This window comes from Mastigoproctus giganteus, chromosome 8 (assembly GCF_048544385.1).
Source record: "Mastigoproctus giganteus isolate SK-2022 chromosome 8, ASM4854438v1, whole genome shotgun sequence".
Classification (NCBI taxonomy): Eukaryota; Metazoa; Arthropoda; class Arachnida; order Uropygi; family Thelyphonidae; genus Mastigoproctus; species Mastigoproctus giganteus.
In genome coordinates, this window is record NC_143582.1 from 145838985 (window position 1) to 145864249 (window position 25265).

The 25265-nt window shown below is 35.3% G+C and overlaps 1 protein-coding gene across 1 annotated transcript in view; it reads right to left on the reverse strand.

Moving 5' to 3' along the window:
* LOC150081900 (mitogen-activated protein kinase-binding protein 1-like) overlaps positions 1 to 25265 on the reverse strand; it is a 470343-nt gene that overhangs the window by 62092 nt on the left and 382986 nt on the right. The window contains exons 24-26 of the mRNA XM_090378972.1: positions 22626 to 22869; positions 17093 to 17129; positions 2503 to 2568 (exon numbers count right to left, since the gene is read on the reverse strand). Coding sequence (XP_090235098.1) covers positions 2503 to 2568; positions 17093 to 17129; positions 22626 to 22869 — 347 coding nt within the window. The remainder of the gene's footprint in view (positions 1 to 2502; positions 2569 to 17092; positions 17130 to 22625; positions 22870 to 25265) is intronic.

Consider the following 25265-nt stretch of genomic DNA (forward strand, 5'->3'; position numbering starts at 1 on the left):
AAAGTCTGCTTTTTGTGAGTTACTATTTTGTTAATGCTGAGAATCCTAACTCATGAATTATTATTATTATTATTATCCATATCGGTCAAGGAAGCCTGAGGCTTATGCTGCATCAGCCAAAAAAAATTCCTGAGTTATCCTGAGAGAGAGAGAGAAGTAGAAAGGAATCACCAAGAAAAAGAAGAATGATGATATATAGCTCAGGACCCTGGGTGTGCCAAGCCCATACTCACCAGATGTGAGCCCCTGGGGGTTTCAATACAGTAAACTGCTTTCTGAAAAGAAATGCTGTTTGCTAAAGTAAAGATAAGCAAAATGAGTATTATGTATCACTATTTAAACAAATTTAGTGAGTAGACTATTATCTTTTTCTCATAGTCACCAAACTTATTCAAGCAATAATTCTACTACAGTACCAATTTATGGATAACTGCAACAAAACTATCAGTATTAAGCTGTGATAGTCATGAAATAATAGTACACTTCAGTGTGTCATTATTTGCAAATCATTTAACATTTGTATGTATCTTAATTGGATCAAAGAAACAGAAATAACTAAAATTCACTTATTTTTAAATCATATTTAATAGGTTATGGGGTGAGAGGGGAGGTTGTCATCTGCAGCTTCATTGCAATTCATTATATGATGAACTGTGCAGCATATACTTTACATTCATTGCATCTTAAACACAACAGACTAAGATGTTTTTGGCACATATTATCAATGATCCCAGAACATTAATGATTTTCTATGCAGATGGAGGAAGAGGATTAGGAATTCCAAGTCATGAATATTTGTTGTGACTGGTGTCACAGGAGAAGTGAATAATGATTTCATTATTCCCAGATTCATGTTCATGTCTACAAATTTTATTATTATTAGTAGTAGTAGTGGTAGCAGCAGCATATGATGCAAGAAAGCAAGGTTATAATGCATTAGCCAAAAAAAAAATCCCACATCACCTGTCCATCCCCTCCATTAATTTGTGTAGATCCTCCATGAATTTATTAAAACCACCCAGTTCCACAACAGATGATGGCAGTTTGTTCCAACAAACAACCACCCACTGAAGGTAAACTGCCACATATCCATCCTGCAACCATCCTTCCTCAATCTGAATTTATGCCCCCTCGTGTATGTGTAGTCTGAGCAAGAGAAAAAATGTCATCAGAAATGAGCTTGCTCAATGGATTAAATAGATTGAGCTTGCTCAATCCATTCAAAGCCTTAAACACTTCAATCATATCACCTTTGCAGGTGCTTAGTCTTCAATCACTGCAATTTGCAGAACTGAAGCCCTTCTTGGTAAGAGCACCCCCTTTGTTCCCCTCACCAATCTCATTGCCCTTATCTGTACCCATTCCAGCAGATCTATATCCTTCCTAAAATGAGGCCTTCAGACCTGTGTGCAATACTTAAGGTGTAGCCTAACCACTGCCTTGTACAATGGGATAATCACCTGCTTAATCCTGCTGGCAAAGTTCCTGTATATCACTGTCATGGTAGCCTGTCTGCATTGCTCAGAGAACTTCATATCTCACTGCATAATTACCTCAAAGTCTTTTTCGTTTTCCACTACCCTTAGCATAGTACCACATAATTTAGTGTGTATTGGTATTCATACAATAAAATGTTGGTGATGATCATTGTAATGAAATATTTAGTAAAGCTGTAGCATTTCCTGTTTCCTGACAATTTACTATTGTATCTTTATTTAAAAATGTTTCATTTTAGTGAATATCACTGTAATAAAACAATCAGTTTAGTACAATAAAAATTCATCCTACTACTAAAAAAATATAGTTATTATAACAATATTTCAAAAAATAAAAAAATAATAATCTGATAATGAAACACTCTACATATGTTTTATGAAAATAATAACATATTAATAAATATGTTATTAATAACACATATTAATGATAAATTAACAATATTAAAACATTGATAAGACTTCTTTCATTACTAGAAAACACAATTCATGATATATTCTGTCAATTTAGTACTCTACAGAAAATGGCGTAATGTCACATTTTGAAAACTCTGATATCTAAATAAAAAATGATAGTGGTTTTTTGTAATCCCACAAGGAGAGAATAAAATTCTACTCATAGTTCCAGAAAGAAAAAAAAAAATCATGTATAGGTGTTATACTATTGCATGGAAAAAGGAAAATCAGTTAAAAAAAATAATAATAATAAATATATATATATTTCTGAGAGACTCAGAAGACAGAGAAAGACGAAAGACTCAGAAATATCAGTGATTCATTCACATAATTAAGGTAGATGATAAACTCAGCTGCAAAATAAAAAATATATTTGTGTATGATGTCCAAATGAAAGCTACAAATATCAAAGTGTATATAAAACAGTTTTAAAGTAATATTGTGCACTATAACAACCTTACTTTAAAGGTGAGAATTGTGTAATCAGTGTAAAGGAATTTATTAATTGGTAGCAAAATGTACACAAGATTTTCATAAATGGAACAATACTTACAGTTTCCAATTTTTTGCGAGCATCATTCAGAGCCTTTGTTAGTTCTTCTCGTCTTTTGGATGATGACTATTAGATAGAATAAACAGAAAATAATTTATATGCTGCCATCTTTTTGCAGATTAAAACTATAGACATTGAAAAAATATAGTTACAATGCACTAGGTCCATGCATAAATTACTTCTCCATATCTACCTATATCCATTGTTGTCTCTCAATTCATCATAATTATATACACTTGGTTGGCTCTGCATTAGCAACACTTCCTTGTGTAGAAATGGACTACTCTGTAATGCTGGTTAAGGCTCAAAATTAAGAACAGCTGATATAAGATTGTAGTTCACACAAGTGGCAATCAATTTCTGAGTATCTGTGAAAAAGAATGGGTTGGCATCAAGACCTTTCTGGTTTCAAACATGGAATACTTGTGAGAACAAGATATGCAAGTGCCAGTGTCCCAACAACAGCCAACATGGTTAAGTGCTCCGGTTCTGTGATGTCACAAGTCTACCATGACTGGCTCAACAGTAGTCGAACAACCAGCCAAAGGTCACATGTGCGACAGTCATGCCCATGATGAACATTGTGTGTTTCATCTCATAACTGTCACTTATATTCAGCAGCAATGCAGCACAATGCCCCAGCTAACTACACAGTACAATGTAGATATAGCAAGACCAATACCTATGTGAATTATGCACCAGACATTAGCTAATACAGGCTATAGCAGTCAATGGCCATTACAGGTACTCATGCTCACAGTGAGACACAAACTGCACCTTGCATGGGTACATCAACACCAACAATGGGCCACAAATATATATAAATCTATCACCTGGTCTGATGAATCTTATTTCCAACTCTGTCATTATGATGGGCATATATGCATTACAGGAAGAAACACGAGGTCATGGCATCTGGATGCACTGTTGATGCTTGGACAGGCTGGAGGCAGTGACGTTATGGTTTAGGGACTGTTTGTGGTAGGCTTTGGATCGTTTGTTTGTTATTTGGTTTTTAGGAGCATTAGCAACTAAGGCCATATTGCTCCAGGGATATGCGGTGGTCATTCCCTGACCTTTCCGCATTCTCCGTGTTTGGTGGTCACGGGCTCGAACCCCAGTCTAATCAAGAGGCGTGTGATATGCACTACTGCTCCTGGCTATGGAGGCACCAGGCTTTGGATCCTCTGATGACCATCAATCAAAGGGCCCAATGGGAATTCCTATTTTTCTATTGTTGCTGACCAAGTTCACCCCTTCATGTTTACAGTGTATCCAGACAACTCTGGCATCCATCAACAAGACAACACAGTATGTCCCAAGTCCTGGCAGGTTGCTAACTAGTTTCAAGAAAATAATGAATTTTCTGTCATTCAACAGCTGCCCAATCCACCCAATCTCAAGCCAATTGAGCACATTTGGGACACACTGGAAAAGAACATTCGATGCATTGACCATCCAAGTGACAATGTGTGGGCACTGCTGGACACATTGTGAAATGCATGGGTAGCACTACCACAGGACACCCTGCACAACCAGGATGTGTACAGGCTGTAATTCGGTATACAGCGTGTCTCAAAAATACACGGCATACCTTCAGGAATGAGTTCCTCATATGTAGACAATAAAAATATTTTATATCAACATAGTTCCGGAAATGCTTGGTTTCCGAGTTTTGAAGGTCTGTCTATGACACTTAACTGTTCACATCACCTTATAGTAATTGTTCAAAATGTCCACCTTCTGCCTAAATACAGGCCTCACATCGACGTCTCATGGACTCGCAAAGACAATGCCAAATTCCTGGCATGTTTCGTATTGTCTCACAACCTGCCACAATTTGATTGTGGAGTTTCCACATCAGCTACCCAAGTCGAATACACCAATGACTTTAAATGGCCCCACAAGAAGAAATCTAGTGGGTTTAAATCAGGTGAGCGTGGATGCCAGCCAGTTGGTCCACCTCTACCTATCCACCGACTAGGAAACCTTCCATTCATTCAGGTAAATGAGGACTAGGTGGCTGAAATGTGTGGGAGTGCCATGGTCCATGAAATATGCTTGTTGATGAATGATCAGTGGTGTGTTGTCCAAGGAATCAGGCATGTTGTTTTCCAGAAAGTTTCTGTATGCCTGCCCTGTGAGTTTGGAAGTACATGGGGCCCAAATAACTTATCACCAAAAACACCTGCCCAGATGTTGAGGCTGAACCACTGTTGTTGATGTGACGGAAGAATTGCATGTGGGATTTCCTCAGCCCATACATGCTGATTGTGAAAGTTTTGGATTCCGTCTTGTGTGAACTGTGCTTCATCTGTGAATATCACTAAGGCAGGAAAGTGAGGAATTGTACCACACTGCTGCAAGAACCACTGGCAGAACATTACTCACACAGGGTAATCTGCTGGTGGCAAGTCCTGTACCCGTTGCAGATGGTAAGGATACAGTTACCGTTCTCACAGCATTCTCCAAATAGTCAAACGTTGAACAGCCACCTGCATTGCTATTCTGCATGTGCTGATTCCAGGAGTGGCATGCACAACATCCAAAATCTCCTCCTCTACTTCAGGAGTCGTAGATCTTGGTCATCCTCTCTTGGCAGCACAAGGTGTAAAGGTCCCATGTTCACAAAGGCAGAGATGGATACCTTCAAACGTTTTCCTGTCTGGATATCTTCGTTCTGGGAACCTTTCGTGGTACAAACGATGAACCTCCAGAGCATTGCCATCCGCCAAACCATACATAAAGTGCATATCCGCTTGCTCCTGATTTGAGTACATGGTCAGAATGGAAACCACCAGATTCTGTCAGTACCTTGTGAAGAAGGAAATCACCTGTGGGAGATAAGACATTCCAGTTAATAACTCGGGAACCAAGCATTTCCGTAACTATGTTGATATAACATATTTTTATTGTCTACATATGAGGAACTTATTCCTGAAGTTATGCCATGTATTTCTGAGACACCCTGTATATAAATGATATGATATATATATATATATATACAGTAATACCCCGACTTACGCTACCCCGACTTACGCGAACTCGGAGTTACGCGGTTCTTGATTTTTTCCGTTTGGCAACGCTGCCGCCCACTATCTTCAAGGTCGTTTTTCATATGTTATCGATATACGGTGCGACGGCGGAGAATGAGAGCGAAAGATGAACAAAATTCAACTTTGCTGCTTTTATGTTTTTTATATCAGTGAAGGGGAAACACATATCACCATAATAACGTAAAAACCAACACAATTCCAGATCGGTATAATCGCAAATGCAATTAGATCGAGTTTACTACCAGTTTATAACAGATTTTACTAGCAGAAACGCAACTGGATTTTCATTGTTTTATGGTAGTAACCCCTAGAAATGTGAGGTGTTAATAGTGTATGCCTTTATATAGTGCCTTTATGGTGTTGTTTATTCAGTTGCTACATGCGCGCAGCTTTGTTTATGTGTATCAAGCGTGCCTCCTCGTTTTGTAATTGTGCTTTATTCCCTAAAATTGAGTAAAATACTTAATTAAAAGGTGTGAAAAGGAAGCGTCCTGGTGAAGACACTGCAGATTCAGAGAGAAAAAGAAAAGCAATTATCGATAAACAGAGGCGGACTGGGTCAAAAATTCTTACCCGGGAAAATTTATAGTTGCCTCATACTATGGTTTATGGCCAAAATCACACTGGCCCACCGGGGTTTCCCCGGTAAGGCTTATGGCCATTCCACCTCTGTCGATAGAGAAAAAATATGAAATTGTGAAACGCTTTGAGCGAAATGAAAGACCATGTGATATTGCACGTGCTACAGGCCTAAATGAAGCAACGGCGAAAAGCACATGACAATTGCAAACTTGACAGGTTGAAAATTGAAAAGGGCTCAATTGTAAAGGGCTTAAAAATTTTAGAAAACATAGACTCCAACGAAGAACGCGTTATAGCTACAAAGCAAGGAATAAAAAAATTATTAGCTTGCTACGAAGAAATTCTGCATGAAAAAAAGAACGCGCTGTGTCGTCAGACGAATTTGTTAGCTTTTATGAAGCCATCGACATCGAAATAACTTTTTTACGTAAGTCATTTGTTTTTTTTAATACATATTTTGTATTAATATGTATAAAGAACTGCAATTTTATTAATATTTTTCTTCTAAACTAGTGTTTTTGTTAGTCCTTGGTCCCAATTAAGCAAAATTTATATGTATTTATATGCAAAGTTGTACCCCGACTTACGCGATTTTCGTCGGACCCACCTATCGCGTAACTTCGGGGTATTACTGTATAGACAAAAAGGTAAATATCATTGTATTTGTGTATTTCGTAGGGGAGTTGAGCTATCAGGTGTAATAACCATGGAAGAATTGAGAGAACCTGTACGCTAAAAAACAAATTACCTGAAATAAAATGCAATTAATATAAGCATAATTATTGTAAGTACCTAAAGCTGTGGGTCCTAGGACTTTAACTACTGCATCTGGGGGTCGGCAGTGAAAATTGTAGGAGCCACCGCAATAAGCCAGGTCTCTGTTTCTACTATGACGTACATGTAAAAAGTATATGTATACATCATAGCCAACCCGACAGAGACCAGAAGGAAGAATAAAAGAATAAATAAACTTTAAAAATTAAAAATAATAATAATAAATAATTTCATGCCAATAGAATCCTGTGGAAAAAGAAGAATGAAATATAAAATCAAAGAAATCTAAGAGATGGGGCAAAACAAGAAAACTTACTGTTTGTATGGACCGGAAGACACTGAAAGTCAATAGTGACCAAAGGAGAGAGCCAAGTGTCCACTGACTTTCGATGTCTTCCAGTCCATACAGACAGTAAGTTTTCTTGTTTTGCCCCATTAGATTTCTTTGATTTTATATTTCATTCTTCTTTTTCCACAGGATTCTATCAGCATGAATTTATTTTTATTTTTTAAAGTTTATTTATTCTTTTATTCTTCCTTCTGGTCTCTGTCGGGTTGGCTATGATGTATACATATACTTTTTACATGTACGTCATAGTAGAAACAGAGACCTGGCTTATTGCAGTGGCTCCTATGATTTTGGCTGCCGATCCCCAGACGAAGTAGTTAAAGTCCTAGGACCCACAGCTTTAGGTACTTACAATAATTATGCTTATATTAATTGCATTTTATTTCAGATAATTTGTTTTTTAGCATACAGTTTCTCTCAATTCTTCCATGATTATTACACCTGATAGCTCAACTCCCCTACCAAATACACTGATATTTACCTTTTTGTCTATTTTTCATTATGGTTACTGGTTTTTTCTATGTTTACCGTAGTACCCTGGATCCATAACCCAGTCATATATATTTTATATATTTTAATTCTCATTCCTGTTTACTAAGACTTTCAATAATTTCATTGCATCTTTATCATTTTATATATATATTTACAATATATATAAGCAATAAGTGACAGTAAAAGAAATAAGAAATATAAAAAAAAAAGTAAAGAAATGAAAGAAATTATGGTATATATATAAAAAAATTAAATTATACATAAATGTACAAATAAAAATAAATAAATGAATAAATTATTGTAATACAGAAATATATTTATTTATTTTTATTTGTACATAATTTAATTTTTATATATACATATATGTATTTTTTATATATATGTATATATATATGTATTTTTAAATATATGTATATATAACTATAAAAAAAAATTTGGGAAAGGGAGATGGAGGGGAAATTTATGGATAATGACATAATTGTATCACATATGGATAGAAAGAAAGAAGAGAAAAGAAAGAAAAATGAGAATGGGGGAAGACAAAATGGAAAGATGAGAGGAGGTAGTATTAGTTACAAATTGAAAAACGTAAAAAGCATAACAATAAAATATAAAAAATAATACATTTTAAACATAAGACAAAAATATTGCAAAATCCTGGCATCTCTTCAAGCTTCAACCACCAAAATTGCATGAAAAAAAACAACGATAGTGTCCTCTGTTTCTAACATAAAGCACATGCCATGGCAAAGTAAAATTAATAAGGAGAATTAAGGAAAAAAGAGAAGGAATAAATTTAGAGTAGTACAAAGTAAAAATATAAGTAAAAAGATGGGTATAAGGGAGGATATATAAAGCCAGCATGTAATTTATGGTTGACACGACAGAGGAACAAAAGAAAATATACAGACAGCTAAAGAACTAAATTAAAAGACCTATTAATGTAGGAATGAGCCTGAAGTTGCAAGCAGTACATGGTAGGAACAGTCATAAGAAGCACAAGGTAGAGGTATGTAATACTAATACTTAAGACAATGGCTAATGAAAACTTAAGAAAATTTAAGTAAAAATATAAGTAAAAATATTCATGGTGGTAGATGACTTTCATCAGCCGGTGAAATACCACCACTTTGCTTATTGGAGGCTTGAAGTGGTGAAACCCATGTTTAGTCTCTAGAGCAAAGTTTCCGGCATCCCCCTCCCCCCCATACTTCTCCTTCAACCCATGCACGGCACTAAGTACTATAGGTTTTGATACCTTTCGTGTTTGGGGTTTTCATAAAAAAAAAGTAGTCCGTGGTAGATAAATATATTATATGGATAGTGAAATGGAGGGTGAAAACTAAAGAAAATATGGATGAAACAGTTAGAGAACTTACCTAATGCAACTGAAACTAACCATGGGATGGGAACAGGAGTCAAAAGAACCACGTGTATGAAAGCATACTATTTAAGGATGATTAAGTAGTGACCTCATGCAGTAAAAATGTATGTGTGTAGGAGGAAAACTTATCTAAATAATATTTGAATAAAATAAAAGTAAGGCAAAAGTAGCCCAAATTATATGCCAAATGGAGAGATAATTTAGACAAATGCCATCGTGGAAATATGTGAAATATCGTAAGATGCCGTTACCATAACATAAAGAAAAAAAAAAATAATAAAAATAATAAGAAGATACTCAGTGGATAAAGTTACAGTGTTCAGTATTCGTGTACAAACATTCTGCAAATTGCATTCATAGGTACATGTTTTCGACTGTAAAATTACAGCAGCAACTAGGTGTGTTATGTACAAAATGTACTAGAAGATGAAATGCACAAGGAATAATTTCTTATGGGTTTAGGTAATTAACTATATAATATTGGTGTAGATACACCACAGTTTACCCATAAATTTGAATTACATATGTAGTCTAAACACATCATTTTAATTGTATCTCATATTGTGGGTGCCTTCACAACGAGACAGCTGGTATTGCACTACTTTAAATAAATAATGCTTCTCTAGTCGAGAAGACTACTGTTATTTATTTTCAGTGGACACCACCATCCAGACAATCATTTCGAAGTTAGTGGGCTTCATCATCAGTGGGTGGGCAGGTACCCTGGTAATGCAACCTGCCATCACAGTTGCGAAATTATTTCCACAATATGAGAAATGCCAAATGGTGTAGGTAATAATAATGTATTAGAAGATGAAATGCAGAAGGCAATTTCTTATGGGTTTAGGTAATTAACAATATAATATCAGTGTAGATACACCATAGTTTATCCATAAATTTGAACTACGTATGTAGTTTAAGGTACACACAATATGAGATACAATTAAAACGATGCCTTTACACTACATATGTAGTTAAAATTTATGGGTTAACTATGGTGTATCTACACTGACATTAGTAAATTAATAAGAGGAGTTTACCTCAATATAGTACGTAGAACACTTCCGTATGATACCCTCCAGAAATTAAAACGGAAAAAACGAAAAAATCGACAACTTACCGGTACATTAAAGTAAAATATAAATAATTAAATAATCAATTTAACACAATTCAAAATTAATTAAAAACAATTAAAATTCAAATTAACGCAATTAAAAGAATCTAACGAAAATATTCAAAACGATTTTCCTTCCTGAAGCTGACAATGCTTTTCGACCGACTGTCGTGATCACAGGAATGAAAATTACCGAATCAGGCTAAACCTGCAACTTAAATAGTGATTATATGTCTTCGCGCATGCGCGTAAAGGTCCACGCATCGGAGATCAAATATGGCCGCCGAACATTAACAGAATTCTCGTGTAATTTAATTTCAACGGTTTCTGCAATTAATAGTCGCGTATAATTACGTTGAAAGTTAAGTATTTTGGCCTCGTTAAATAAAAAAGTATGTTTTTCGTTAATGGCATGAAAGGCTAATTCTGACGCTGCTGAACGAGAAGCACGAACTGAGGCTTCGTGTTGATTTACACGAATATTAAGAGAAAACCGCGTCGAACCTTGGTAAGACGAGTCGCAATCACCGCAAGAAATGTTGTATACCAGATCATTAATTTGAGTTGCGAATGCGGAAAGAACCGAGCGATTGTTCAGTATAGTGTGTAACTTCCGTATAGGCCTAGCTATAATTTTAAATTCGGTATCTTTAAAGAATCTGTTAAGCTGTTTGTGCCACTGTTCAACATATGGGACAGAAATAAAGTATTTTTTGATATTACCATTGTTGATTGGTGTAGTATTTTGTATCCTATCCTTAGCTTGTACCCTAATTCGATTTATTGTGTTAATGGGATAACCCCTGTTTAAGAATCTGCTAGTTAATATTTGTATTTCTGAGTCCAAAGTAGAATCCGTCGTTGAATATTTATAGGCATTTAGAAATTGATTAAAGATAATCGATCTTTTGTAGGTGAACGGGTGATAGCTATTATAATGTAGAAGCATACCGGTGTTTGTGGGTTTTCGATAGATGCTAAATTGTATTTTGTTCGAGTCCCGGGTAAGCGTGAAATTTAGAAAGTTTAATGACTTTGTATCCGTATCTTCCCTTTCCAATGTAAATTTGAGTCTAGAATGAATATTATTAAACGAATGTAAAATGTCTTGGATAGTACTACTATCGGTAATAACTAGAACATCGTCTAAATACCTCCCATAGTATGTGATATGGGGACGAAAAGGTGTCAAATGTATCTGCTCAATCGTTGAGAGATAGATCTCTGACATTAAGCCACTCAGGCTCAAACCCATTGGTAATCCAAAAATTTGTTTGTACACCTTGTCTCGAAAGGTGATGTAGTTAGCCTCAACTAACAGTTTAATTAAGTGAAAAATTTCCTTAATAGGCAGCTTCGTATAATTAATCGGTGTCGAGTTTTTATTTAACATATCCCAAATAATATCTAATGTGTATTCAACGTTTACATTCGTATATAATGAGGTAACATCTAGTGAGAATAAATTGTCATTGTCGCCGAGTCTACAGTCTTTAAGATTATTAAATAATGTATCGTAATTCTTAATCCCAAATTGTATAACCTGTCTAAAAGGTTTTATAATGTTATATACATGTGTGGCTAAGGCTGAAAATGCCGAGTTCCTGTAGGAAACAATAGGTCGAATAGGAAATCCAGTCTTGTGTAATTTTACCTGACCGAAAAGTGCAGGAATATTGTATGTTCTGGACTTCAATTCCTTCAACTGAACCATAGTAATGTAGTCGTTTTTACGATATGTGGTTAACGTTTTATTGTATTGATTTACCAAATTGGTAAACAGTGCCGGGTCTACTTCACGATAAGTGGAGGTATCAGACACAACTGAATCTAACTTTAATTGATTTTGTTTTTAATTGATTTTGAATTGTGTTAAATTGATTATTTAATTATTTATATTTTACTTTAATGTACCGGTAAGTTGTCGATTTTTTCGTTTTTTCCGTTTTAATTTCTGGAGGGTATCATACGGAAGTGTTCTACGTACTATATTGAGGTAAACTCCTCTTATTAATTTACTAATATTATTATCAACATAGAACATATTGAGTATTACAGCTCTGATTCATACTATCTACACTGACATTATACAGCACAAAATGTATACACCCAAACAAATGAGATGGGGGAAAGGAATTAACTGGAAAAAAAAATTATTTTATTCAAGAAGGTAAGAAGCCAAATATAACTAGACCATAATAAGATGCAAGTTAATTGAGAATTTGATTAAGACAAATCTGATCAAGAAATAATTTTTTGAGCTTGATGTGCTGAGTGCTGATGTACTGAGTGCTTTATGAAAACGATATTGTAGGTAAGACAAGGAAAATAAATTTAAATTTCAATCAGTTTAAGATAGAATTTTCTAATGCTATTAATCACAATATTAAAACTGTTACATATAGTAGCAATTCTTAGACACTGAAAAAGAATAATATTAAAATGGATGTTTTTGAAATATTTAAAAAACACTATATCTTTGTTTTTTCATGCAATTCTGGTTTGTTTGTTTGTTTGTTATTTGGTTTTTAGGAGCATTAGCAACTAAGGCCATATTGCTCCGGGGATGTACGGTGGTCATTCCCTGACCTTTCCGCATCCTCCGTATTTGGTGGTCACGGGCTCGAACCCCGGTCTAATCAAGAAGCGTGTACTACACACTGCTGCTCCTGCCCTGCAATTCTGGTGGATGACATTAGAAAAGATGCCAGGAGTGTGTGATACTACCTCCTCTCATCTTTCCATTTTGTCTTCCCCATTCTCATTTTCCTATCTTTTATCTTCACAATCTTTATCTACACACTTTTTTTTTCTTTATCTTTATCTACACACACACACACACACACACACACACACACACAGTAATTTCTTCTTTCATTTCTTTACTCTCCTTACTTTTCTTTATTTGTTCACTCTAACAGTTACACATACTACCCAAAAGTAAACTTAATGAGATCCAGCCTTCTATTACTTCCCAAAATTTTCTATTTGTTACCCCTCGTTCCACCTCCCTTACTCATTCTACTGATTTCCTTAAGGCCTTTGTTTGTTATTTGTTTTTTAGGAGCATTAGTAACTAAGGCCATATTGCTCCTTTCAGGGCCTTATATACCTCTATCAGATCATCCTAAGATGTCTAGTTACAGGAGTTAGAGGAAAAATACGATGCAAGTAAGTTGGTTATATTTTTACCTGATGATGCAGTAGAGCCATTAGAGTGTAACAGATGTGGGTGATGGACAGAAGTAAAGCAAGTAACGTTGGCACGGGACCAAAAGGTTTAAATCATTTAATCAAGAAGCAAGCTTTCTACTCATAGCCTGTTCAAAATTGAGTCCAGATTGATGAACAATTGTTTTACAGTTAATGTGATCTTTATTGCAGAAAATGAAGCTGAAGATTTGGATGCAAGCCAGTTGTGATAAGCTATGGTCTTGTCTTGAATAGCCTTAACACATTCAATGGAAAATTATGGTTAAGATAAGGGACCAGATTTTACAGTGGAATTAGGGATTTTATCCATATAAGAATAATTTCATTGATGCGATCTGAGAAAATGATAGGATCAGAAGATTTAGAACAGTAATCCAACCAAGTAAAATAAAAATCACACAAGTCATCCCATTTTGCAGATCTCAGATCTCGTGTCATTTGGCACGAGATCTGAGATCTTGTGTCATCTCAGATCACCAAATTGTGATCTGAGATGCCTAATCGGCCACTAACATTGATCATATACTTTGAAGGATTGTCAGTAAGAAAATATTAAGAAGTTGTGTTGGTATTCTGAGTAGTTGGACTGTCTGGTATTCTGGCAGGTAAATGAACAAGCTGTGTGAAGTCATTGATAAATTACAATTCTCAGCATTTGGGTGGGTTGAGTCCATGTAAATAGAAAATGAAGCCACTTTTAAATTACCTCATGGAAAGTTAAGAGTGGAGAAAGTTGAGTTTCAAAGCAAGGAAGACAAAAGGCTCTAGTGATTTGTAGCTGGGAGAATAATAAAGGCAACAGATGAATCTGAATTAAAATCTCTCTGTGTAAAGAGATTTTAATCTGCATGAGATCAAAAGGAGGACACTGCAGATTATAAGTCTCTGACAAGGCAAGGACATCTTTAAACCAGAGGATAAATAATTCCTTTTAAGTTTAGAGTTGAACAGTACTGATTGGTTGAGACATGTATTTAGACTGGTGTGAAAGAGGGCAGAGGATTTAGAGATGCTAATTCACATCTGGGTTGTCACCTCCAATATACTAGGTGCAGGGTTTCATGTAATATTAGAGTGGACATATGCACACATACCACTTTTAAAGTGAAAGAAATCAGACTCAACAATTAGAGCAACTGAGATGGGTGATGGTGTTAAGATAATTGATAATCAAGTTTTTTTTAGAAAAATAAGTGAGCTTCACAGATTGTAGGTGGAAATTGTCATCATCAAGATTAGAACCCTGACCACATATATCTGTGACTTTTGAGCATGTGCAGAGAAAATACTAGTCTAGAACGAACAGATAGAGGTTATGTTTGGTTGTACAGGTGAAGTGTGTTTGAAGTTCTGTGGATTTGATTTTTTTTTGTCTTAATTAAATGAAATTTTGTAGTTAGAAACAGTGAAATTGTGTCTCTAAGTTGCTGAAAGGAAGTTTTCTTCCTGAGATGATATCTTAGTTGATGACCCGTAAAAAATAAAGTAAGAAAGATTTATTTCTATTATTATTTGACGCTATTCCACTTATGCAAAATGCTTGAAATGTTAAGCCTTCTTTTCTTTTTAGCAATTATTTTCATGAAATTTGAATTGAAGATATAGAATTTGTAATTAATATCAACAAACTGCATATACAATTTTGTTGTTTGATATACTATGTATGTATATAACTATTTTTTTTGTGGGGGTTAGATTTTAATCAGTGTGTGAGATGCTATCGGAAGTTTTTCTTCCAACTGAAATATGTAGCTGTACTGCATGAATTTACAATTGTACTTGCAAAACTCTCTCTGGTTAACAGCAGTAAAATACTAGAGAGGAAGGTAACATCTGATCCTGAAAAATTTCCAAGATGTCTGCTGCACTTGAGTGATTGTAAAGCATTCCTTGTGCCGTAGCAATCTTAGGAGCATTGCTACTGTCTTAAAATCTCTGACCCGAAGATAATTGGATTTATGGGTGGGGGAGAAAGAGAGTGGGGGGAATTCAGAAATTTCTTTCACAAAACATACATTTTTAAAATTATTTTGTAATCTAAAAAAATTGTTAAATGCTATTTATTTATTAGGGAAAAATTATTACAAGGAATTTGATTAGTTGAATAGATTTCTAATTTCCCGTGTAGGATCTTACCAACACCATGATTTGAAACATTGTGTACGAGTATCAAATGGTTTCATAAGTTACATTCCAGTTAAACATATAATTATATACAAAATATCACATCGCTTCAAATAGAATGGAAGTCTTACTTTTTCGTTATCATTCTACAACCGTGGGAGAAAAAAAAACGAACCCTGAACGTCCAAAGAGGCAGGAGCACTATCCGAGTGCACTGATAGTGAAAAGTGAATAGCATTGGCAAGTATAAATGAAGTGGTTGTAATAAGCAAGTAATAATGGTTGTCTTATCAATTGATTGTTGGTTAAGGTATATTAGGAAAAAAATAATAATAAAAATAAATCTTTATTGTAAAGCAGAGTTGGCCACCATGAATAACAAGGAGAGGAGTACATATAGGGTTATAGGCAGAACATGGAACATTCTAATTATGTAGAGGGAAACATAAATTAATCACTGTCGATTGTGAAGGAGGATGTTGAGGGGGGGGGGATTTTTTCGTTTGTTATTGCTTCACTTCGACAGAACCAATCATATTCTCCGCTTCTACCGTTCGTCTGCCACACCCAGGGGTACCCGATACCAAATTTCAGCATCTGGTAATAATAATTTCTTCAGCAGAGCTGGAGAGCGGGTTCTAAGATGAAGCATCACAAGATAGCTGTTTTGTTGAATTGAAAATGTGAAGTATTGGGCTCAGTTTTGAATTTTTGGATTCCGGCATTTTATAATCTGGTGCCTCTGTAGCCAGGTGGGAAGGAGCAGCAGTGTGTGTGTAACACACGCTTCTTGATTAGACCGGGGTTCGAGCCCGTCACCACCAAATACAGAGGATGCGGAAAGGTCAGGGAATGACCACCGCATATTCTCGGAGCAATATGGCCTTAGTTGCTAATGCTCCTAAAAACCAAATAACAAACAAACATATATCTGTGAAATGAATGAGAAATTTTTTGGAAGATTTAGATCTTTTTTGCAAGTTTATCCTATTAGTTTCACTATTCATAATGCATTCAATAAATAAGATAAAAGTGAAGGGGGTTAGTCCCAATGTGTGATATGTGAATTAATAAAATTTTTGAATATGGTGTACACACAACAAAAATATTCACAGCTTGTTGACATGTCTTTCACAGTGCCTCCTGCATGTACATACTCAGACTCCCTCCAATCACTAGGTGACAGTAAGGTTATACACTGGTTGACCTAGATGTCTGCTAGAGATTTATCAAAGGATCTGGTTTCAGGTGGACTACCTAGTGGCTGGCTGCAATAACTGGTTTATAGCTGTACCTCTAAATGTAAGAATATAGTATTAAAAGTGAAACAAGCCACATAGTTTACAATCAAGTGTGAAAGAAACACATGCAATTCAAAATCAAAAGCAGTCAAAACGACTGGTGTGATAGCTCTATTTACATTGCTACTTCCTATGACGCAGAGAAATAGCAGTGTAAGGATTTTTTATGAATATGCACTTTATCAGAGCACTCAAGCTTACCAATTGCTGTGGCTGTTTGTTTGTCCCGATGTGTGACCTGTAAAAGTAAAAACACATATATGACAAATTTATATTCTAGCAATAATAAATAATAAGTAAATATATAATTAAATATCCATTTATTAATAAGTGCAATACATGATAATACATATTCTACTTAAAAGCCCCTATATGGCACAATGGCCAGAGACTTAACAAAATAAATATTGGCAGAACGTATTTTTTAGTTCCTCTTCTTAGTTTTTGTGAAATATAGTTTCTTAATAATGAACATGGGAAATAGAAAAGTTGTCTTTATATTCCCCATGTTTGTTGTCACTGGTATGAAAAAATATGGGAAACGACAGATTAATTTTGCATTTCCCATAGTTTGTTCTTATTTAATATCTTGAGCAATATCAGGCTAACTTAGCCATTTGTTATAGTCCTGCATCTTTTATTTAAATTCATTAAGTCAATTAAGTCATCTGTTGTCTTTTCATTCGAATTACAATGCTGAAGGTATGTACATCTTTAAACCAGAGGACAATCCTTCTGTGAAAAGTGAATCGATGTTGACTGGATGAAGTACATATTCAAAATGGTTTGAAAGAGAGCAGTGTAATTACAGATGCAAAGTCAACCTGGGTGGTCACCTTCAGTATATACTAGGTGCATGGTCTCTGACCTTGCACATGGAAAAAAGAGTTACTAACAGCCTACTATAGTGAAGGCAGGCTGTTAGAGAGTTATGTCGGAGGATTTGGATGCCACAGAATGATTGGACATTGTTGATTAGGGCCTGAATATCAGCTTCATTAGTTTTTTACTCCCACATAACATCCATAGTTATTATACCTGGAAGAACATACTAAACCCCAGGGGTTCATATCTGGTGAGTATGGGCTTGGCACACCCAGGGTCCTGAGCTGGATATCATCATTCTTCTCTTTCTTAGTGATTCCCTTCTACTTTTGACACACACACTCTCTCTCTCTCTCTCAGGGTAACTCGGGAATTTTTTTTTTCCTGGTGCAGCATAAGCCTCAGACTTCCTTGCACCATATGGCTACTACTACTACTACTAATAATAATAATAATAATAATAAATCAAAGCTACAACATAGCTGACACTTAACTCCATGTCATTTAAAAAGTAATCTGACACAGACTCTTAACTGTCAATTACTTAAGTCAGTGTGTGTGCTGCCAGCTACTCCAGCATGCACATTTTATGACAGATGAATGGAAACTTGAAGATATCCTTTATCGCTTGGAAGTGCTTTCAGATTTGTATCGTGTACCCTAATATGCATACAGTAATGTTTTAGTTTTGTAAAGGAGGTTTGTGGATACCCTGCACATTTTATATTCCCATATATACTATAAAAATGCTATGTGACACTGCTTGACATTACAGTCAGTACTGCTATAATGCGAATTTGTCTGTGAGTAATACCAGGTGAACATAAAACCCGGCACGAAGCTGAACGTAGCGGACCTGCACAGCAATACATACAAGTTTACGTATAGAATGCCAAATGTGTGATAGCTATATTTCCCATTTGCTGTAACTATATTGGTCGGAGACACTGTTGTCATTTGCTCAAGAATTTTTGTTCAAACAGAAATTTCGTGAGACGGGATAGTGTGAGCAGAGGAGCACATTTCTGGAGGTCACTATCATAAAACAATAAAAACAATTTGCAGTTGCCTTGTTGTTTATTGGGCTTTTCTGTTAGCACAGTCTAATTATAAACGGGTAGCAAACTTGATCTTACTGCTTTTGCAATAATAGCGATAGCTGGAATTCTGTGGGTTTTCATGTTATTAGCATAAGTAGAGGCACACAATACAAGAAAGCAAGTTTATACAGCATCAGCAAAAAAAAACCCTTCCCACTTTACTGATCCATTCATTCCAAATGTTTGTCTAGTTCTGCCTTGAAGTTATTTAAGCATTAGCATTAGTAGAGACATGATGCAAGAAAGCAAGCTTATGCAGCATCAGGCAAAAAAAAAAAAAAAACGCTCCCATTTTACCCCTCCATTCGATCCAAATACCTGTCCAGCTCAGCCTTAAATTTATTTAGGCTATCAACTTCCAGAACAAGGGATGGAAGTCTGTTCTACCAACCAACTACCTGCTGGCTAAAGGCAAAATGCATTTCCCCTTCCTCTTCAATTATTTTATAAAAAACATAAATAAATTTTCAGAATCTTCTCTTTTGTGCATGCCATGTTCATCATTATTGATTGCTTATCTTTAAATTTACAAAAAAAAAAGTCTGTGAACAGAAATATCAATTAGTATGTATATATTACAATATATAATTAAGCTATGTACATAAGTATATATATAAACACCTCAGCAGACTGCTTGAGAGTGCTCAAATTTTTTTTCTTTTAAAACACTGGACTTAGTTGGGAACGTAAGGTCGAATTTTGCATCTAAGATATGCACAATTAATGGATATCAACTAAATACCTTATTGTATATAAGATATCCACCAAATATGCTTTTACAGTTGATGGCAGATGTAAGAATGACTGTCTCCTAACTTGGAGTAAGCATTCCATCTTTCCTGATGACATCCTTTTCGCATGTATTATAAATTATCAGGGGATACAGAAGCCTAGGGCAGATATAAGCTAGTCTGTAATCAAGTCACAAAGGAGATTAGGCAAGCAAAGGCAGATTATGCAAAATCTTTGGCAAAGGATGCTAAGAAAAACAGCAAGGACATCTTTACTTATATAAACTCTAAAAGGAAGGGAATGAATCAGATTGGTCCACTTGATATTGATGGTTTGACTGTTGATGATCCTGCTCAGATAGCTAACAAACCGAATGAGTATTTTGCATCTACATTCACACACGAGGAGTTATTAAGGGAGGAAAATGCTAGATGTTTATCAAACTGTAACAAGGTGCTTAATGATTTTGTAATAACTGAGAGCAAAGTACAAGAGAAATTGTTGAAGTTAAACATTAGAAAGGATCCTGGGGTGGATGGGATCTATCTAGTTATATTAAAGGAGTTGGCAAAGGAACTAAGCAAACCCTTAGCCATAATTATGAGAGAATCCTTGGACTCAGGGAAAGTCGCCACGGACTGGAGATGTGCAAATGTATCCCCAATTCACAAAGGGGGATAAATTACCAGGTGATATAGAGGCCTATAGTAGATATAAATTAGTCTGTAATCAAGTCACCAAGGATGTTAGACAAGCTAAAGCATATTATGAGCAGGCTCAGGCAAGAATGCAGAGAAAAACAGCAAAGACTTCTATGTTTATATTAACAAATATAAGAAATAAGAAAGGGTTTGAATCACATTGGGCCACTTAACTGTTGATGACCCTGCTCAGGCTGTGCACAAATTGAATAGATATTTTTCATCTACATTAACACATGAGGAATTCTTCATGGTAGAGAATGCCAAAAGTTTATAAAACTCTAACGAGGAGTAAATGACCTTGTGATAGCTACAAGGAGAGTGGAGGAGAAACTGTTGAGGATGGTCATAAAAAGGCACATGGTGTATATGTAATCTATTAAATTATGTTGATATGAGGGTTTGATGGCACATAAGCTACTTTGGCTATAATGCCTATTAAATTATATTAAGAGAGGCAGCAAAGGAGGTAAGAAAACCCTTAGCCATAATTATGACCATCCTTGGATTTGGGGGAGATTATGGACTGGAGAAGTGCAAATATATCCCCGATTCATAAAGGGGGGATAAAAAGGTGACATGAGTAATTACAGACCTGTTAGCTTAATGTCTGTTCCAGGGAAAATAATAGAATCGCTGGTTAAAAAAGTAATGCAGGACCATTTGGACAGGCATGAAATTATACTTCAATCAGAGCATGGATGTGTCAAAGGGCAGTCGTGTCTAACCAATCTGATAGGTTACTATGATGCAGTGACCAAGGGGCTGGATGGGAAAAATAATTTTGAAATCATATACTTAGATTTCAGGAAGATTTTTGATACTGTTGTACATAAAAGACTGCTGTACAAACTGGAGAAATGTGGCATTAAGGGCAAGTTACTGCTATGAATAAAGGGATAGTTAAGTGGAAGAAGACAGAGAGTAGTTTTCAATGTACTAATAACATTAGTACATGAAGAATTCATGTACTAATGTTATTAGTGGAGTTCCCCAGGGTTCAGCGTTGGGTCCATTGTTATTCTCAATATTTTTCAATGATATTGATGAAGGCATATCACGCTTCAAGTCTAAGTTTGCAGATGATGCAAAGGTTGACAGGGTGGTTAACATCAGTCATCAGGGTGAGCTACTAAAATAAGATCTGGGAAAATTGAGTAAATGGACTGAGAAATGGCAGTTTAAGTTTAACATCGACAAATGTAAGGTACAGCACATGGGTAGCAGTAATACCACAGTAACTTATCAATTGTATTGTCCTACGCTCAGGGTAGTGGAGAATGAAAAAGACCTGGGAGTAATTGTGCAGTCAGACATGAAATTCTCTAAGCAGTGCAGACAAGCTGCCAGGACAGCTCATGGGGTTTTGTCAAAGATATACAGAAATTTTGCTAGTAGGAATAAAGAAGCGATTATCCCCTTGTATAAAGCCATGGTTAGGCTGCATCTTGAGTAAGGTATACAGGTCTGGAGGCCTCACTTTAGGAAGGACGTAGAACTGCTGGAATGGATGTAGAGAAGAGCAACCATATTGATGAAGGGAACAAAAGAGTGCCCTTGCTTAGAAAAGCTTCAGTTTCACAAATTGCAGTGTCTTGAGACCAGACACCTGCGGGAGATTTGATTGAGGTGTTGAAAGCTTTGACTGGATCGAGCAAGCTGAATGTTAATGGCAGTAGCGTAGCTACCCTTTTTCTGGCCTGGAGGCAAAGAATATGTTCAGGTCCCTACTTAATTAATGAAAATTGCAAAAAGAGGAGACAGCCAAAGACGCCGGGCCCCTAAAGGGCCTTGGCCCAGAGGCAATTTCCTTGCCTTCCTATATGGTAGCTACGCCACTGGTTAATGGTATTCTTCCATTTTCTGAGACTACAGACACATGAAGGGGCATAAATTGAAGTTGAGGAAGGATGGTTGCAGGATAGATGTGTGGAAGTTTGCATTCAGCCACCAGCAGGTGGTTGATTGTTGGAACAGGCTAACATCTGATGTTGTGGAACAGGTTTTTTCACATAAATTCAAGGGAAAACTAGTCAAATACTTGGAGGGTATGGATGGGTGAAATGTGTTTTTTTGTTTTTTTTTTTGGCAGATGCTATATAAGCTTGCTTTCTTGCATCATTTGCCATTACTACTACTACAATGTTAAATTTCAAATTACTGATAACAATATCTACTAACTACATGAATAATTATGCTAATTATTAAATGCTGTTCATTTAGTTTCTTTGGTTATAAATGCTATGTGACTGTTTTTATCCATTAAGAAAATGAGAACGAGGGGAAAAAAAAAAAGTATAATGAAAATACCTATAAACAATAACTAAAATAGGACAGGGAATTTCACCATCCTGTTTTAGTATGCTTACTCTGTACCTGCTTGCTTTTGGAGAGCTTGAGAGGTGCTTGGTTGTTATGCTATGACGAGGCATGTTACTGCTTTGAATTTGTAGATCAGGTGGACCTCTTTCCAGACTTTCATAATTACTCCTCATAAATTTTTCTCTCTTCCCTAGCCGTTCAAGATTCTCAGTGCTGATACTGAAATTGCTAATAAAGGAACGTTCACCTTCTACAGGAGTTCCAGAATCATCATCATCACTAACCAGATCAACTCTATCTAGTAATCAAATAAACACAAAAATATAATGCAAATATAACAATTTATCTTTTATATTTTTCTAATTTTAGAATGTTTCTTATTTTGTTTATTCCATGTATACACAGTTTCATTATATTTTATAAGAAGTGAATGACTAATAATATAGAGATGTTTTTTTAACAACTGTGCATAGATACAATGACATGTTATTGCTGCACTTTCAGTGAGTGGAACATCACTAATCAGCATTTGCACTCTGTGTTTGCCTTTGGCATTGATTGTTTTATGGAGTGTAATGCTACCAAGTACACACACTGCCTTCACTTGAAAATCAGAAGTAAAAACTTTATCTATAGTTCCAATGGCCAACATATATATATATATATATATATATATATTTGTAAGTTTGCACCAGACCACGAATCAGGGGAATTTACAATTACCCATTTTACAAGTATATACTCATTAGCCATATTTAGCAGTAACAGTTGGCATGAACCACAGTCATCTCGAATACTGCACTCCTGGGATCGTATCAATTAGGTGTAAGACAATTTATTGCACAACAGTTCTGCACATGATAGCTTATTGTATAACAGTTCAGTGCATGACAATTCGCTGTATGTGACAATTTAGTGTATCACACAGACACAAAAATTAAGAAAATCAATGAAGTAAAATATTTGGGAAACAAAGAGAAATTTTGGTCACTAAGAAAGCGGGAATACAGAAATTTAGAAAATAATAATAAAAAAAACACTTTTTTTTATAAATTAATTTTGCATAAAAGTATTTCAGCTGATCCTATTTATAGGCAGGTTGGAAGCAAGTGTTATCTTCAGCATGTTATCAGTCCATATGTAAACTTTACAATATAGGAGAATAATCATGCTGAAGATAATAGGTGCATGCTCAACCAATCTGTGCTGCTATTATAGCAGCATGGATTGGTTGAGGGATGATAAGCTAAAAGACAATTACAGACACAGAAACCAGATAAAAGGAAAATATATTATTATTATTGAAATTAAAAGAAATACAGTATCATTAAAAATATTATTAATATTGATTATATAGTTAATTAGTAATTATATAATTAATTTCTTATATAATTAATATTAATAAGTTGGGTTTATAATTAATATAAATAGCCTATGCAATTTGTATGAAAAAAAAAATAATTGATGGATTTCCATTGATCTGATTTTAATTAAATTTGGAATGGCTATGTAAATCTTTCTAAAAGAATTAAATATAAAATTTTTTATGAAAATCCATCCATTAGAAATTGAGTTGTTACATGCAAATGGATGGACAGACAGACATACATACCTATGGTAAAGACATATATGCTAATGCACTTTAAAATGAAGGTGGGTTTGTGCACTCTACCAAAAATATGACTCATACTGTGACCACTAAATTAACCATTTACTGCATGTTGTGTTAAAAGTTTACATTTTCGGTCTTGACCACTCAACTATGTCAAAGAGCATGCAAGCATGAATTTCTTTTCAGGTTTGTGGAGTGCATCATGGCCAACCCTTTTAATTAAGGTAAGCAGTCATTCTTGTATTGTATGCCTACAGTTGTGCTATCATTGAAACTCAATGAGTGAAAATGCCAGTGGGTGATACACTACTTTCCACTAAAGTGGAAGTCACATTTATTGTCACTATGCACAGTTATCAAAAATCCATTCTGTTTACAGAATGGCTGTTTTGACAACTTACTCAGATAAGCAATGCCTTCACATGAATACTTCTTTTAAATAGATAGTACAGTACTATAAGATTATGTCACAATGCTTCTATTCACATAAAATTTGTATGCTTTTCTGTGAAATGCTCAAATTCTTTATTTAAACTTTCTGATTTCTTAATCACACTTTAAAGGAACCATTGTCTCTGTTGGTTATTTCAATCAAGAGAAAGTGAGTTATCCACACAATTGCACCGTGATAATAAAATTGGTTTGTTTTTAGCATTCGTAGTGGCAAATGATGCAAGAAAGCAAGCTTATTATTATTTTTAGCCATTTTGGTACAAGGAAGCTTGAGGCTTTTGCTTCACCAGCCAAAAAAAAATTTCAGAGTTACTCTAAGAGAGAGAGAGAGAGAGAGAGAGAAGTAGAAGGAAATCGCCAAGAAAGAGAAAAATGATGATATCCAGCTCAGAGCACAGGACCCTGAGTGTGTGAAGTCCACACTCACCAGATGTGAGCCAAAAAAAAAAAAAAAAAATCCCTTGCATTTCACCTATCCATTCCCTACACTAGTTTGTCTTGTTCTCCCTTGAATTTATTTAAGCTATCCACTCCCACAACAACAGATGGAAGTTTATTCCAGCAATCAATCACCTGCTGGCTAAAGGCAAGCTTAGATACATATACTCTGCAACCATCTTTCCTCAATT